Source organism: Crocuta crocuta, unplaced genomic scaffold (genome assembly GCF_008692635.1).
Source record: "Crocuta crocuta isolate KB4526 unplaced genomic scaffold, BGI_CrCroc_1.0 scaffold90, whole genome shotgun sequence".
NCBI lineage: Eukaryota > Metazoa > Chordata > Mammalia > Carnivora > Hyaenidae > Crocuta > Crocuta crocuta.
This window is the reverse complement of record NW_027527449.1, coordinates 4,297,864-4,314,154: the sequence shown is the minus strand read 5'-3', so window position 1 is coordinate 4,314,154 and position 16,291 is coordinate 4,297,864. Positions and strand designations below refer to the sequence as shown.

At 45.5% G+C, this 16,291-nt stretch overlaps 1 protein-coding gene across 2 annotated transcripts in view; it reads left to right on the top strand.

Annotated features, from left to right (window-relative positions):
- ENPP6 (ectonucleotide pyrophosphatase/phosphodiesterase 6) overlaps positions 1-5,867 on the top strand; it is a 150,593-nt gene extending 144,726 nt beyond the window's left edge. For both annotated transcript variants that reach the window (XM_077761972.1, XM_077761980.1), the window contains exon 8: positions 1,280-5,867. In XM_077761972.1, the coding sequence (XP_077618098.1) occupies positions 1,280-1,485 (206 nt within the window). In that variant the 3' untranslated portion in view covers positions 1,486-5,867. The remainder of the gene's footprint in view (positions 1-1,279) is intronic.
- The last annotated feature ends 10,424 nt before the right edge of the window (positions 5,868-16,291 follow it).

Sequence of the window (16,291 nt, the reverse complement as noted above, 5' to 3'; positions counted from 1 at the left end):
CCATCCACCTGGGAAGTTGCCCCAGATCTAACATATCTGTGGCAGAGTTTCCTGAAAAGAACTTTCTGTATCTGTAATTTCAGGGTTAACATGACAGAAGGATTTGGTGTCGGCACTTCTGGACTCTATCGCCATTGGTGTTTGTTCGTTTTTTAAAGAAAGTATGGGCGATCATTTTAGCAAAGCAATTATAAAGGACTATTTTCTAAGGTAGAAAACTTGGCTTCACAGCCCCCGCACTACCCATTTCTTTCCCGAGTCTTGCATGGATTAAAAGTTCATGCAGAGAAGCCTTTACTGATGGATTAAAATATCCTCCTTGAATTCAGCTTCAATGGTGCTCTGGTTTGGGGTCCGAGAGGGAAATGGCTATGTATGTTACTAAACTCTTCCACTCACTCTTTGAACAGAGAAGTGCTTCGCATTGAGCACCTTGTGTGGCTCCTGTGGAGGAGACGGTGCCCTCTCAGCTGCAAAGGGCCAGCCCTACCCTTCTTATTTTTGTGTCCCTGCTGGAGTTCGGTGCGCCTCTGGGTGGAACGTCAATGCTCTTCTCCGTTAGAGCTCTTGGAGCCTTCGCCTGAGCCCCTAGCCCCAATCAATACCAGGGTGCTTGCTTTCCACGCAGCTAAGTTATCTGACCTGCCGGGGAAAGCCTCCCAAGGAATGTTGAGTGGATCTTCCGAGCTTTTTAAGAAAGCGCTGCTGTTGCTTCTGAGTTCGCACAGAGGAGCCTGTACAGTTTCACCTTCCACTGAGCCTAAAACCTCAGTGTGGTAGGAAAGAAAAAAAAATTATTGAGTAGCTATGGGGCCCCCTTGGCCAACCAGTGCCTGCTAGATAGATGTTCTGGAATATAAGCGTACCGTGTAATTGGGTTTGGGTTGCTCAGCAAGACAGGCAACCTCCTGCAACCACACCTGCTCTCCAGGGCTCTGCAGAAATGAGTCGGGAAAACGGAGATGCCCCCTCCCTCCCCAGGTTCACTCTGTTGTCAGAAAGGGAGCACAGTTACACACATGGACAGTCTGCTGACTTGTCTTTTAAAGCAACTCCTCTCTATGAGCCATAGGAAGTGACTCCTTCTTGCAAGCTCTACCCCTTCCAGATCCCCTTCCAAGTTCACTGGGACTTGGCCACACCCCACCGGGAGAGCTGATTTCCCGTCCCAAAGCTGCCCAGAGCCTGAGTGTAATTCCTCTGTATTGTGACTCGGCCCCTTTCTGCCCAGGGAGTGGTAGTGGCTGTGACAACTTGTTTGCTTGCCTTTCCCTTTCAGATTTCAAATCCAACTTCAGAGCCGCTCCAATCAGATCCGTGGATGTCTACAATGTCATGTGCAACGTGGCAGGCATCGCTCCCCTGCCCAACAATGGGTCCTGGTCCAGGGTGATGTGCATGCTGAAGGGCCGGGCTGGCTCGGCTTCAGCTGTCTGGCCGAGCAGCTGTGCTCTGGTCTTGACTGTACTCCTACTGTTTGCATAGATGCTGCTGCTGTTGTCCCCAAACACTCAGCCAAGTGTGCCTCCGCGGTGGAATGGGTTTCATTTTCTATTTGAATAATAGCTTCATTAACACAATCAAGGCCACAGAAATTGTAAATATACTGTTCTTGGATGATTCCATACATAAAAGTCCCTACTTCTTTTTAAAAAAGTTTTTTTCCTTTAATGTTTATTTTTGAGAGAGACAGAGCATGAGTGGGGGAGGGGCAGCTTGAGGGGGAGACACAGAATCCGAAGCAGGCTCCAGCCTCAGCACAGAGCCTGACTCAGGGCTCGAACCCACGAACTGCGGGATATGATCTGAGCCAAAACCAAGAGCTGGATGCTTAACTGACTGACTGAGCCACCCAGGTGCCCCAAAAGTCCCTACTTCCTTAAACAAAAACCACCAAAACCCCCAAGCTTTAGCTCTTCTGGAGATCAGGAAAACCCAGCTTTTCATTGGTTCAACTGCGTGTCCTTTTCTGCACTGTTCTCGTGCAGTTACTCCGATGGACTGTCCGAGTAGCAGCCTGCCCCTCGGGCAAACTGCCTACTGCATGGAGTCTCGGGCCTGCTCTGTCCTGCCTTGCACAAAGTAGGGCCTTGTCTGTGTCGTGTCCACACCCAGGAGCCATCCTTGGGGTCAGTGGCCACAATCGTGCACTGACAAATCCACATAAAATCAATAGGTGTCATCTGTCTGCGACCCAGCTCATGGGCTTTTTTTTTTCATTTTATGCCAAGTCCTGGAGAGGGCATATCTTAGCCTGAATCACCAGTCAAAATTACTAAGGATCGAAGAACTCACAGAACAAGGAGGAAGACGTGGGTGCCCTCCCAAAGCCTTGAGTGCACAAAAAACGTCTCCCTCACCTTGAGGAGAAAAGCTTACTGTAGCCCGGGGCTCCTGTGAGCCTCCTCACAGCCTGTCACAACGTGGAACCTTGCACGTGGCATGCCCTGCATGTGTGGGTGGCCTGATGGATTACCCGCCGTGCTCTGGGTCCCTGGAGTGCAGGCTGTAGCAGTACCTGGCATGTCACTGGGGTCCGACACAGCTGTCACACGTCGTGCTGAGGACGAGTGGACGTATTTGCAGCCATCTCAGCGCACTGCTTGGAACGGGGGCACGTGACGCACACGTTCTGTGCACTAGGAGTTCTGGAGCAAGTCTTGCTGAACACCAGCAGAGTGCATCCTGAGTGATCCAGAATCCTGAGGAAAATGCCAAGCTGGGGGCAGGATGGGGAGTGGAGAGAACACGATGGGACCAAATCCCAGTCACCAACCAATTAACCATTTAGTCAGGAAACAGTTTGGTCAAAGTGCCATCTGAGGGGCCTGAGTTCTTTGGAAACCCGAGAAGAGCTACTGAGCCTGAGTTGAAATGTTCTTAGTTCCTCCTGATTTGCTGTAGGAGATCTTATTGTAAGACAAAGGATCAGTGCATTTTCAGATGATCGACTCGCATGTGTGATTGCACATGAGTGCACTGAATACAGTGTGCACGAAATGGGGCACATCTGCAAGAGAGACGTTCTGTCAGGAAGACACAGCTCATCAGGTCTCAGGATGATGAAGTTCTTATATATAGTGTTTACCTTGAGAAATGAGTATCCACACTCACCATGACTCCAGAAGGCTGGCAGCACCTCTATGCCTTGAATCACGAGAGCAAAAGATCACTACTTATCGTCACAAAAGATGTCTAAGGATTGATGTAATGTGTTTTAAAAGTGTCAGCAAGTCATCAAATCAATTAGAAGGCAAATCGGCCTTTGTTATTTGGCTGAAAGTAAATTGGTGCTTTCAGAACATTGGCCGTGGCTCCTGAAACAGGCATCCATGGTTCAAAGTTTCCTTTCTCCTGAAAGGATGGTGTTCTAATGAACTCAGTGGTACCCACCTTCCTGAAGGAGGGGCCCCCTAGAAGATATTCCTGGAAGTTTAAGTTAAAGTGGATCATCAAAGTCAAGAGGCTACAAACATGTACACAGTCTTCACACTTGTCTTTCCTGTTCCACCATTTCCCCCTCACTCATCCGTAAATTCTTCAAGTTACAGAATAAAACTCCAGCTATTTACCTGACAAAGTGTAGTTAATAAGTAATCCTGGATAGATGAATAAAATACTTTTGGAATCCTGAGTATTGGTGAATAATGAGGAAAGTTCACTAAATGGAGAAAAAATTTTTTCCTAAAATAATGCATACGTTTTAGTTTTAGTGGCTTATTTGGCCAGAATTTTTTCTTTCACTTTCCTTTTAAAGTTACATTATTTTTTCCCAGGAAAATTCTTTCTCGAAATGTGTTTTGTTCCATCGGAGTAAAATCTGAGCACACGTAGACACTCTTCTCCTGGATTATGCTGTTGCTTCATTGCTAATTCCAGGGGGACGATAACTTGATAACTGGATGGATGTGCAAATACCAAAGGTAAATGAAAGGAAGGGTCCTTACATTAAAGAGGAGGTGAATGGCTACTTTCCCCGCCCAATTTCAAATCTCCAGAACTCAATTCAATTAAATTCTGAAGAGCTAAGCATAAATTAGAACAGGCTCAGGGAATTCTTTCTAGCCTCAAAGAGTCCTGATCCATAGAGTCCCAACTCTTTCGACCTATAAAGAGAATCTGGTAATCCACATGACCTCTGAGTGTAGTCACTGACGGCCATTTGCAAACTTCCTGGGGTTGTAAGCATCATCTGACCTACTTCAGAGATACAGCTTCAGGGGATCTGGGTGCGGCCTCAGCACAGACCTGAGGTCTGGGTTTACTCTGAGGACAGATGGGTTCTGGTTTGACTTTGGCAGACCTGAGACTTCTGACAGCAGTTTCGGAATCCACCAGTTTCTCCAGAGGCCATCGGACTACCATCGTCTCCCGGTCCCAGCTGGGTCAAGCTTCCAGCCCTCTCTAAACCACAACAGATCTGCAAACCCCAGGGATGGAGTGAGGCACCCAGTGGGGAAAACTTGGCTTCTCTACGCCCCATTCCCATGAGTCAAAGATTCCCAAGAGTGCTGTCAAACAAACTCCCTGTTCAAGACATGTGGCTGTTTTATGAATTTTCTAAGAACGTGTTTTGAATTTCTGTAAATATCAAGAGATTTCCAAATGTTATTGTGTGTTTAATCTTTTTCAGCAATTTGTGATAGACCAAAGTCAGCTCCTATAAACTACTTGCTAGAAGGGAGGGAGGTGTAGCCTTGGCAGAGTGGTTATTACACAACATGGGAAACTTGGTCTCAGGTGTATGCTATGAAAAATACACTCGTGCTTGTTGCTTTGAAATCATAAAATAGCACCGAGTACAGTTTCTCAGATGTTTAATAAATATTCCATAAATACGTGTTGAATGAAAAAAAAGAATAAATCTCATTAAGGAGACTTGCTTACACCTCAGATATTTTTTGTCTGTAGTTCCATAGATTAAAAGAATGTTTCATTTTTGGTTTGCTATCTTTTCTTATCACCCAACTGAAAATATACTTATACTTCATTTCAGTCTACGGCCATACCACCCTGAACGCGCCCGATCTCGTCTGATCTCGGAAGCTAAGCAGGGTCGGGCCTGGTTAGTACTTGGATGGGAGACTTATACTTCATTTCATGGATTAAGCATATTCTTTCTCAGGCATATGAATTCGGTGATGGACGGATGGACAGAAGGAAGGAAAGGAAGGAAAGACGGAAGGGAGGAAGGAAGAGGAAGGAAATAGGGAGATTAGATTTTGAATATATTAAGCATATTTACTTTTAGAATAATAGCTTTATCAAAATTTAATTTATATAACATATAATCCACCCACTTAAAGTGTGTAATTCAATGGCTTTAGTCACAGACTTGGTGCAACCGTCACCACAATCAATTTGAGGACATTTTCTTCACCCCAAAAGACTACGTCCACTAGCACACCCGCGGTCAGTCCCTGTTTCCCGCCCTCAATCCACCTCAGGCAACCACTGAATTACGTTCTGTCTCAACAGATTTGCCTATTGGAGATCATTCATAACAATGCAATAATAAACGCTGTCTACTGTGGCTGGCTTCTTCACTCAATAACGTGTTTTCAGCCTTCTAGCGTGAAGCAGTCCTTCATTCTTTTTATTTCCAGATAATACTCCATTGCATGGCGTGGCTACATTCTATTTATCCATTATGTACTTGATGGACCCTTGTTTTTTTTCTCGCTTTTGGGATCGTATGAATATTGGTGCTCTGAACATTCACGTACAAGGTATTGTGGACCCATGCTTGCGTTTGTCTAGGGAAGAAAGCTATTTAATATTGTCTCTATTTCTCACTGGCATTTCCACTGAGAAAGGTAGTGAGTGTGTCTTACCTAGCAAATGCCTGGCTCACGATAGGTATTCGATGGATATTTGTTGAATGCATAAACGATTCTGCATTTTATTGCATTTTCTTCTCTTTTTTATAACTGCCCGTCGCCCCCTCTCCCCTGCCATAAATCCGGAATACTTTTCAAAGTTCTTGCTTCACCATTTTAGTCTCACCTCTGGCCTTCTTATCTAACTCCATTTTTCCTAAGTAATTACTTACTTTGGTTTCCCTAAGTACTAAGAAATGCTGTACCTCACAATTATCTTTATTTCTATTTCCTTGAATTCATACCTACTGTATATTACATGGGCTCTTTTGCATGCTAAATATGGAAACAATTACATTCTTCTTCTCTGTCTCATTAGATTATAGTTTTCTTGGCGGCAGAGAGCTTCCCTCTCTTCCTCCCGTCCTTCTTTAGAATGTCAGGATTTGCGGGGACCCTAATAATTGACATCCCTGCCTAATTAATTTTGCATCTAACTGGGGTAGACCCAGGGTTTGGTAGATGGAGAGTGAAACATCGCCTTTACTACAATAAAGCTGAGAGGGGCGCCTGGACCGGCTCAGTCGGTTGAGCATACAGCTCTTGGTTGCGAGGTGGCGAGTTCAGGCCCCACAATGGCTGTAGAATCCACTTAAAGAACAAAAGACCACAGCACCCAAAGTAAAGCTGATAGTTATTGGACAACATGGCTTAGAAGGCCACACCTCTGAATCACACAGGTGGGCCACCAACGCCCTTTCCCCGTGAGTGCCCCGCAGCCTGCAGGAAGAGAAGCAAATGGTGAGTCAGCTCAACGGCACAAGGACTGATCGACAGCAGCGCAGGATGTACTTCCCTGAACGCTAGACGACGTTCCTTCACTGTGCCCCCCAGCACGCTCACGGGCCCATGACGAGCTCTTACAGAGCATTACTGTGGCCGTTCCAAAGGTCACCAAAGTGATTCAGGATGATCAGTGTGGCCTGACTCATGGGGAGGCCACACATAAGTGCCTGTCACTTGGCCCTCAGAAAGGAGCCACAGGCAGCTCACGTGGCTTTGCCCCTGCCTGAGCTCGCGGGCCTCACTTCGGGGCCTGGCCCCACGCTCTGCTCACATTTGAGGCACCTCAAACGGGGTTCACACTTTTGCCAGAAGCCCTTGTAGGTAAGATGTAGTTGTATGAAATCGCATTCTCCCAGCTGTGGGTCTTAGCTTAACTCTTGGCAAAAGAATGATTAATTTTCATTCCTTAAAAAAAACTTCTAGTCACGCAATTGCCAATAGAGTTGGTTACACTCTTGGCAAGTTTAAAAAACAAATGAATTTGATTTGATCAGGGCAGGGCCCAGGTCTGGCTTATTCACCCCTGCATATCCAGATCCTGGAGCAGGTCAGGCACATAGTAGGTTCTCAAACATCTGAAGAATGGATGAGTCTTAATTTTTTTTTTAAAAGCATGCCGACCATGTGGTGCAATTCTCTGAAGTTCTGGAGCTGCCCTGGGGACAACCTGCCCGTGTAGGACAAGCCCCTCCAGAGAAGGTTCCAGCAGCTAGAAACAGAACAATACACACACCACATCCTTTGTTACGCAGTGATTTGCCTACTCCCTGGCTAAAAAAAAAGTGTCCAAGCCCTAATCCCAGGTGCCTATGACCACGACCTTATTTGGAAAGTTTTATACATGTAATCAAGAAAGGTGAGGTTGTACTGGATTATGGTGGGCGCTACTCCAATGACTGGTGTCCTTATGAGAGAGAAATTTAGGGGCCCCTGGGTGGCTCAGTTGGTTAAGCATCTGACTTCGGCTCAGGTCACAATCTCACCGTTCCATAGTTCGAGCCCCACAAAGAGCTCTATGCTGACAGCTCGGACCCTGTTTCAGATTCTGTCTGTCTGTCTCTCTTTCTCTCTCTCTCTGCCCCTCCCTGACTCTTGCTCTATCTCTCTCTCAAAAATAAATAAACAGGCTCTGGGCAAGGTGGCGGAGAAGTAGGGCGCTCCATACTTCCTGCCCACATCTCAAAGGAGGGCTGAAGCCATAGGACACTGAACCACAAGAGTCTGGGAGGAAAAGAGACAGAGTCCACTAAGAAGACAGCCTCATAGTGATTGCCAACTAGGGCAGATAAAAACGGGCCGGGACCCAGAGGCACGGAGGGGAAGGAGCCCCCTCCACGAAGAGCTGCAGAGAGACGAGGGGAAGAGAAAGAGCAGCTGAAACTGCTCACAGAACTATCCCTGGAGAAGAGGAAACGCTCGACCCGGGTAGCAGAGGGATCCTATCATCCCATCTCTAACCGCAGGGCGTTCAGAGAGTGATCTTATCTCTAGCTGTGGCGGGTCTTTGGGCTGGGTGCCCCGGTCCCAGGGGGCGCCAGGAGAAACTGCTCCCTTGCTCCTCCTACTCGATCCTCGGCTGGAAAGCAGCCCAGCCTGTGGGATTACATTTCAGGTGGTATCAATAAAGCATGCAGACTAAGATCTGGAGATGAGGTGGGGCTTGGGACATAGAACTCGGCCCCCCTTGGCTACGCCTTAGGCACAAGAGATGGGAGCCAAGAGAGTGATTTGTAATGCTTGATTTCAGAAGGGACTGGGGCAGTTTTCTCCCCACAACCACCAAGGCGGGGCCTCAGGGAGTGGACCAGGGACCACAGTGGAGGTGAGACCTGCCTACACCAAGCCACGCCCATCCTCCCTGGAGAGCTGTTTTGTTTTTTTTACCAGAGCCCGGGCAAGACCAACATGGATGCACTGCCATGATTAGCTCTAGATTAATTCTTGCTATCCAGATATATTATCTCATTCTTATCTCCTCCACTGGACTGGGCACTCTGGTCACTGGTGTGCTTAAACAGTCACGTTTAATCTATTCTCTTGATGCATATTCTACACCTCTACCGTCACATTCCTTTCTCTCTCTCACTGGAATAAACAGACTATTTAGTTTCTCTGGGTAACATTATCTTTGTTTCTTTTTCTTTGCCTCCTATCATATTCTCCTTTTTCTGTCTCTGAATTAAGTCTTTTAGTCTCTCTGCCAAGTCAATGTTCAATTTCTCTTTCTCCTCTCCCCTGTCATTTCTGTCTCTGTATATGCTCGTCCATCAGCACTGCCTCCACCCTATTCTTTATTTGTAGCTGGGATTTCTGGTTTTATGCTTTTAGACTGTCCTTTGTCTTTTGTTGTTTTTGTTTTCCTTTCAGTTTGCTTGCTTGTTTGATTTGTCTGTGCGTTTGTGTGCTTTTGTTCCCTGTGTTTGTCTGTCTGTTTTCCTTTGCAGGGCTACCTCAAGAAACAAGCCAAAGTACACATGGTAGAGAGTCCCAAATATTACTACAAGGAGGGAAATAAAATAACCAAGGGCACAACAAGAGAGATCAAGGGACACCATTAAAAGAATACTTCCTGAATGGAGAGGCTGTGGACAGTCAATGAGCCTCCTTTAATATAGCAGAACTTGCAGAAGCAGAGCACACAGGAAGCTTTTAAAACTTACAAGACACAGAAAGCTAGCCAAAATGACAAAACACAAGAAATCTCCTCTAAAGAAATTCCAGGTAAGAAATCACAGCTAAAGAATTGCTCAAGATAGATATAAGCAACATAACTGACCAAGAATTCAGAACAATAGTCATAAAATTAATCTCTGAGCTTGAAAAAGGCATGGAAGACACCAGAGAAGCTATTGCTACAAAGATTATGGACCTTAAAAATAGTTGTGATGAATTAAAAAATGCTATAAATGAGGTGCATTATAAAATGGAGGCGGCCACCGCACAGATTGAAGAGGCAAAGAGGAGAATAGGTGAATTAGAAGACACAATTATAGAAAAAGAAGAAGTCGAGAAAAAGAGAGATAAATTGATCCAGAAGCATGAAAGGAGAATTCGAGAATTGAGTGATTCAATCAAAGGGAACAATATCCGTATCATAGGAATTCCAGAACAAGAAGCGAGAGAAAAAGTAGATGAAGGGACACTTGAACAAATTATAGCAGAGAACTTCCCCAGCCTGGGGAAGGAAACAGACACTGTAATCCAAGAGGCATGGAGAAATCCCCTCAGACGTAGCTCGAATCGATCTTCTGAACAATATATCATAGTGAAACTGGCAAAATATAAAGACAGAATTCTGAAAGCAGCTAGGGAGAAAAGGGCCCTAACATACAAAAGGAAACCTATCAGGGTGGTGACAAACCTATCTACTGAAACTTGGCAGGCCAGAAAGGAATGGCAGGAAATCTTCAATGGGATGAACAGAAAAAATAGGCAGCCAAGAATCCTCTATCCAGCAAGCCTGTCATTCAGAATAGAAGGAGAGATAAAGGTTTTCCCAAATAAACAAAAATGGAAAGAATTCATCACCACTAAACCAGCCATACAAGAAATCCTGAGGGGGACTCTCTGAGGGAAATGTTGCAAGGAACACAAGGTACCACAGACACCACTAGAAGCATGAATCCTACAGAGAACACAATGACTCTAAACCCATATTTTTTAATAATAACACTGAATGTAAATGGACTAAATGCTCCAATCAAATAACATAGGGTATCAGAATGGATAAGAAAAAAACAAATTCCATCCATTTGCTATCTACAAGAAACTCATTTTTGACCTGAGGACACCTTCAGATTGAAAGTAAGGGGATGGAGAAATATATATCATGCTACTGGAAGTGAAAAGAGAGCTGGGGTAGCTATACTTATATCTGACAAACTGGACTTTAAAGGCAATAACAAATGATGAAGAAGGGCATCATATAATAATTACAGGGTCTATCCATCAGGAAGAGCTAAAAATTATAAATGTCTATGCTTCGAATTCGGGAACACCCAAATATATAAAACAAACACAAACAGAAACAATTTTATGGATAAGAATGTGCTAATAGCAGGGGATTTTAATACTCCACCTAAGCAATAGATCAACTAGACAGAAACTCACTAAAGAAACAATGGACTTGAATGACACATTGGACCAGATGAATTTGATAGATATCTTTAGAACTCTACATCCTGAGGCCATGGAATTCACTTTCTTCTCAAGTGCGCATGGCACATTCTCCAAGACAGATCACATGCTGGGACATAAAGCAGCCATCAATAAATATAAAAGAACTGAGATCATACCATACACACTTTCAGATCACAGGAAAAAGTCTGGAAAACCTCCAAAAACATGGAGGTTAAAGAACACCCTACTAAAGAATGAATGAACCAATCAGGCAATTAGAGAAGAAATTTAAAAATATATGGAAACAAATGAAAATGAAAATACAACAATCGAAACTTTCAGATGCAGCAAACACAGTCCTAAGAGGAAAATACATTGCACTCCAGGCCTATTTCAAGAAACTAGAAAAAGCACAAATACAAAATCTAACGGTGCACCTGAAGGAACTAGGAGAGCAGCAAGAGCACCCAGCGCCCAGCAGAAGAAGAGAAAAAATAAAAATCAGAGCAGAAATAAACAATATAGAAACCCAGAAACTAGTTGAACAGATCAATGAAACCAAGAGTTGCGTTTTTGAAAAAATAAACAAAATTGATAAACCTCTAGCCAGGCTTCTCAAAAAGAAAAGAGAGAGCACCCAAATAGACAAAATCACAAATGAAAATGGATTTATTACAACAAATCCCTCAGAAATGCAAGCAATTATCAGGGAATACTATGAAAAATCATATGCCAACAAACTGGACAACCTAGAAGAAATGGACAAATTCCAAAACACACACTCACTACCAAAATTCACACAGGAAGAGATAGAAAATCTGAATAGACCCATAAGTAGCGAAGAAATCGAATCAGTTATCAAAAATCTCCCAACAAATAAGAGCCCTGGACCTGATGGCTTCCCTGGAGAGTTCTACCAGACATTTAAATCAGAGTTAATACCCATTCTTCTCAAGCTATTCCAAAAAATAGAAATGGAAGGAAAACTTCCAGGCTCATTCTATGAAACTGGCATCACTCTGATTCCCAAACCAGACAGAGACCCAGCAAAAAAAAAGAGAACTACAGGCCATTATTCTTGATGAATACAGATGCAAAAATCCTCAACAAGATACTTGCAAATCGAATCCAACAGCATGTAAAAAGAATCATCCACCAAGATCAAGTGGGATTCATTCCTGGGTTACAGGGCTGTTTCAATATTCACAATCAATGTGATACATCACATTAACAAAAGAAAAGATAAAAACCATATGATCCTGTCGATAGACACAGAAAAAGCCTTTGACAAAATACCGCATCCGTTCTTAATAAAAACCCTCGAGAAAGTCGGGATAGAAGGAACTTACCTCAACATCATAAAAGCCATTTATGAGAAGCCCACAGCTAATATCATCCTCAATGGGGAAAAACTGAGAGCTTTCCCCCTGAGATCAGGAACACGACAGGGATGTCCACTCTCCCCACTGTTGTTTAACATAGCGCTGGAAGTCCTAGCATCAGCCATCAGACAACAAAAGGAAATTAAAGGCATCAGAATTGGCAAAGTACAAGTAAAACTTTCACTTTTCACAGATGACATGGTACTCTACATGGAAAACCCGACAGAGTCCACCAGAAGCCTACTAGAACTGATCCATGAATTCAGCAAAGTCTCAGGGTACAAAATCAATGTACAGAATTCAACTGCATTTTTATACACCAACAATGAAGCAACAGAAAGAGAAATCAAGAAACTGATCCCATTCACAATTGCACAAAAAGCCATGAAATACTTAGGAATAAACCTAACCAAAGATATAAGAGAATTGTATNAAAACCCTAGAGAAAAAAGCAGGAAACAACCTCCTTGACCTCCACCGCAGCAATTTCTTACTTGACACATCCCCAAAGGCAAGGGAACCAAGAGCAAAAATGAACTACTGGGACCTCATCAAGATAAAAGCTTCTGCATGGCAAAGGAAACAATCCATAAAACAGGCAACGGAAGGAATGGGAAAAGATAGTTGCAAACGACATCTCAGATAAAGGGCTACTATCCAAAATCTGTAAGGAACTCACCAAACTCCACATGCGAAAAACAAAGAATCCAGTGAAGAAATGGGCCGAAGACATGAACAGACACTTCTCCAAAGAGGACATCCAGATGGCCAACAGACCCAGNTGAGAAAGAATGAAATCTGGCCACGTGTAGTAACATGGATGGAACTCAAGGGTGTTATCTGAGCAAAATAAGTCAGGCAGAGAAGGACAGATACCACATGTTTTCACTTATAAGTGGAACAGGAGAAACTTAACAGAGGACCAAGGGGGAGAGGAAGGGGGAAAACAGTTGGGAGAGGGAGGGAGGCAAACCATGAGAGACTCTTGAATGCTGAGAACAAACTGAGGGCTGATGGGGTGGGGGAGAGGGGAAGGGGGGTGATGGGCATGGAGGAGGGCACTTGTGGGGATGAGCACTGGGTGTCATATGGAAGCCAACTTGACAGGAAACTATAAAAGAAAAATAAACATTTAAAAAAATTTTTTAAAGAAATTTAGATCCAGAGACACAGGGAAGAAGGCCACATGGGCAGTTGAGACAAAGGCAGGAGTGATGCATGTACACACTGAGCATCGCCAAGCACTCCGACAACCACTAGCAGCGGGAAGAGGCAGCGTGACCTTGCTGACACCTGGATTCAGATCACCAGCCTCCACGACCCAGAGACTGTGCTTCTGTTGTCTGAAGCTACCTCATCTGTGGGAACTGGGCTCCGCAGTCCCAGGAAACTAATAGACCCTTCTTACTGCCTTTGGGGTGAGGCTAGCTCATCAACGCTTTCTTGAGTCTCTCTTGCACACCAGGTACCGCGAATGTTTTAGGAATGGGAAGCACGAAAAATACCATTACTGTCCTCAGTGAACTTACAACATAGTCATTTCACTCCTTCCACTTTTGAGCAGGGTTGAACTCTCAGTTCTGGGGAACAAAGCGTTTCGGTTGCTACAGGCAGTGCATGAAGAGCGTTCCCGAGAAAACAGGAGGAACCCCACAGAAGGCGCCTTCTGCTCCTGAGCCACAGGGCTGGGGAGCTCACTCGCTCACGCTCCTGACGGAGCCTCGTCCTCTGCCTCCTTTGTGTGGGATCTCGCTCTGGACCACGGATGCCCCCTCCAATCTGCTCTTTGCCTTCTGTGTGTAAGCCTCCCTCGCAGCAGCCACGCTGATCACGTCACTCATCTGGTTATAAACGACCCTTCCGTTCCTATAGAATCAAATTCCGAATTTGGCTTCCAAACTGTTTCTAGCGTTTGACTTCGCCCCCACATCTATGTTCCAGATCACATCTCAGCTGAGCACCGTGACGGTGCCATTCTCAACTGGGACACGGGCCCTGTGTCCGGCACGCCCCTGCATGCTCTTTGTCTAGGAACTCACACCTACCCTTTATGGCCTGGATTCTCTGTGAGGCCGTCATGCTTTCATAGTCTTTATCGCTTTATTCATTACAAAGCAAATTACACTGCAGTATCACAATTTCTTTGCAAGTGTTCTCCGGCCAGGGTGCAAGCTAAGCTAAGCAGAATGGCAGGGTTGGGTCTTCTCGTTTTTGGAGTCTTTCGACAAAGTCTGGAGCAGCAACGAAGTCAACCACAAAATAGTTGATAATTGTCTGATGAATGAATGAATGGATGGATGAATGGATGAATGGATGAAGTGAAGAGGTCAGGACACTCTAGTCAGAAGATCCCGGAGTTTGGACAGAGCTTCTCACAGCAGGGAGGGACTGGAAAAGCCAGGTGCGGGAGCGTTTGTGGAAAGGAGCAGGGTCTGACAAATGACTAGCTGGGTGACATGTGACCCAGAGGGCAGGGGTTTCTCTGTCAGCATTTCAGCGGGCCCCTTCCTTAGCCATGAACAAGAGGAAGTGGAACAGATGGGAAGAAAGAAAGAAAAGAGAAATTAGCTCTGTCTTCACCACTTTTCAACAAGTGACTTTTCAACAAGACTACCACACGCTTCTACTGTCATTGCCCGAAGCTTGGAGGAGACAACAGAAGGGAGTTCAGAGCCTCGAACGCCCAAGATGTAGCATGTGGAGGAAGAGGAAGAATCCCAATCACTATCTTCTCCTTCCCATGCCTTCGGAATCCTGCCCGCCTTTGCTCCTGAGAAATGGGCAGTGGGTGGCAGGGGGAGGTGGGGAAGAGCTTTCAGAGGGAGGAGAGCGGTGTTTAAGAATTCCCCTTCCTGGGACAGCCTTGTTTACACTCCTCTCTCCTGTCTTTCTGCTGCTTAGGATAAGGACAGTGTGGCCTCAGTGTGATGTCAGGGGGACAGTCAGGAGCTGCACTCACATCCCAGACAGAACGAGCTGGTGCCCAGAAGCACACCTCCACTCCCACTGTTGGTGACAAGGGCCAGAGGCACAGGGCTGGGGTAGGGAGGGTATGGGAAAGAATAGGAAAAAGGAGACAAGGAAGCCATTTTGCCTGCTCTCTCTCTCTCTTCTAAAATTTTTTAATGTTTATTTTTGGAAGAGAGAGAGAAAGAGAGCACATACGTGAGCTGGGGAGGGGCAGAGAGAGGAAGACAGAAGATCCAAAGTGGGCTCCGTGTTGACAGCAGAGAGCCTGATATGGGACTCGAACTCACTGACCACGAGATCGAGACCCGAGCTGAAGTCGGATGCTTAACTGACTGAGCCACACAGGCGCCGCCCCCTCCCCCCAATTTTGCCTGCTTTTAAATGAAAGGAGCAGAAGGAATTCTGGAAGCTTATCAGAGTTCAGACCACAGTCGATTTCAACATAGTAAGAGGTATCTGGGGGTCAAAGCCCCGGCGAGTAATAAACATGATTTCCCTGGATCATCCCTGCGCACCTGCACGAACTTGTAGGTGGCTTGTGGAGGGTTAGGCCATTCCCGGTTCCACGCTGCTCTCTGTATCTGAAACCCCAAAACTGGCACCAACGTGGTGCCTCCTATTATGAAATGCATTTTACACACAACATCTCGTTTACTGTAGGCGACCAAGAAGCCTAGAGAGTGAACGACTTGCCCGAGGTCACACAGCTAGGAAGGACAGACCCAGGTCAGCAGGACTCTGGGGGAGGACACCGGCTTAGTCTGCCCTGTCCCCCCCCCAACCCCCCACCCTCTGTTCCTCAGCAATCTCTCAGGCCCCCACCCCAGAAGCAGGCCAGTGGGGCAAAGCAGGGCGCTTGTCTTGCAAATCGCTTCAGACATTCTCTTAGGAAGCCCCCCAACAGGCTGGCACCCCATGGTCTCTCACACTGCTTCTTGAGCTGCCGCTGAGGACCCCAAAGTCCCCACACATGGCCTCTACAAGCTCCCAAGGAGGAATACTGTGTTCAGGTATGCGCACTGTGTCATAAGCCTGCCAAATTTAAGTTTTTAAATGTGGGGCACTGGTTCTCAACCCTGGCTAACCCAGAATTACTTAGGAAATGATATTCAAGCATTGATGTCCAGCCCCCTTGGAGATTCTGATGCAAATGTA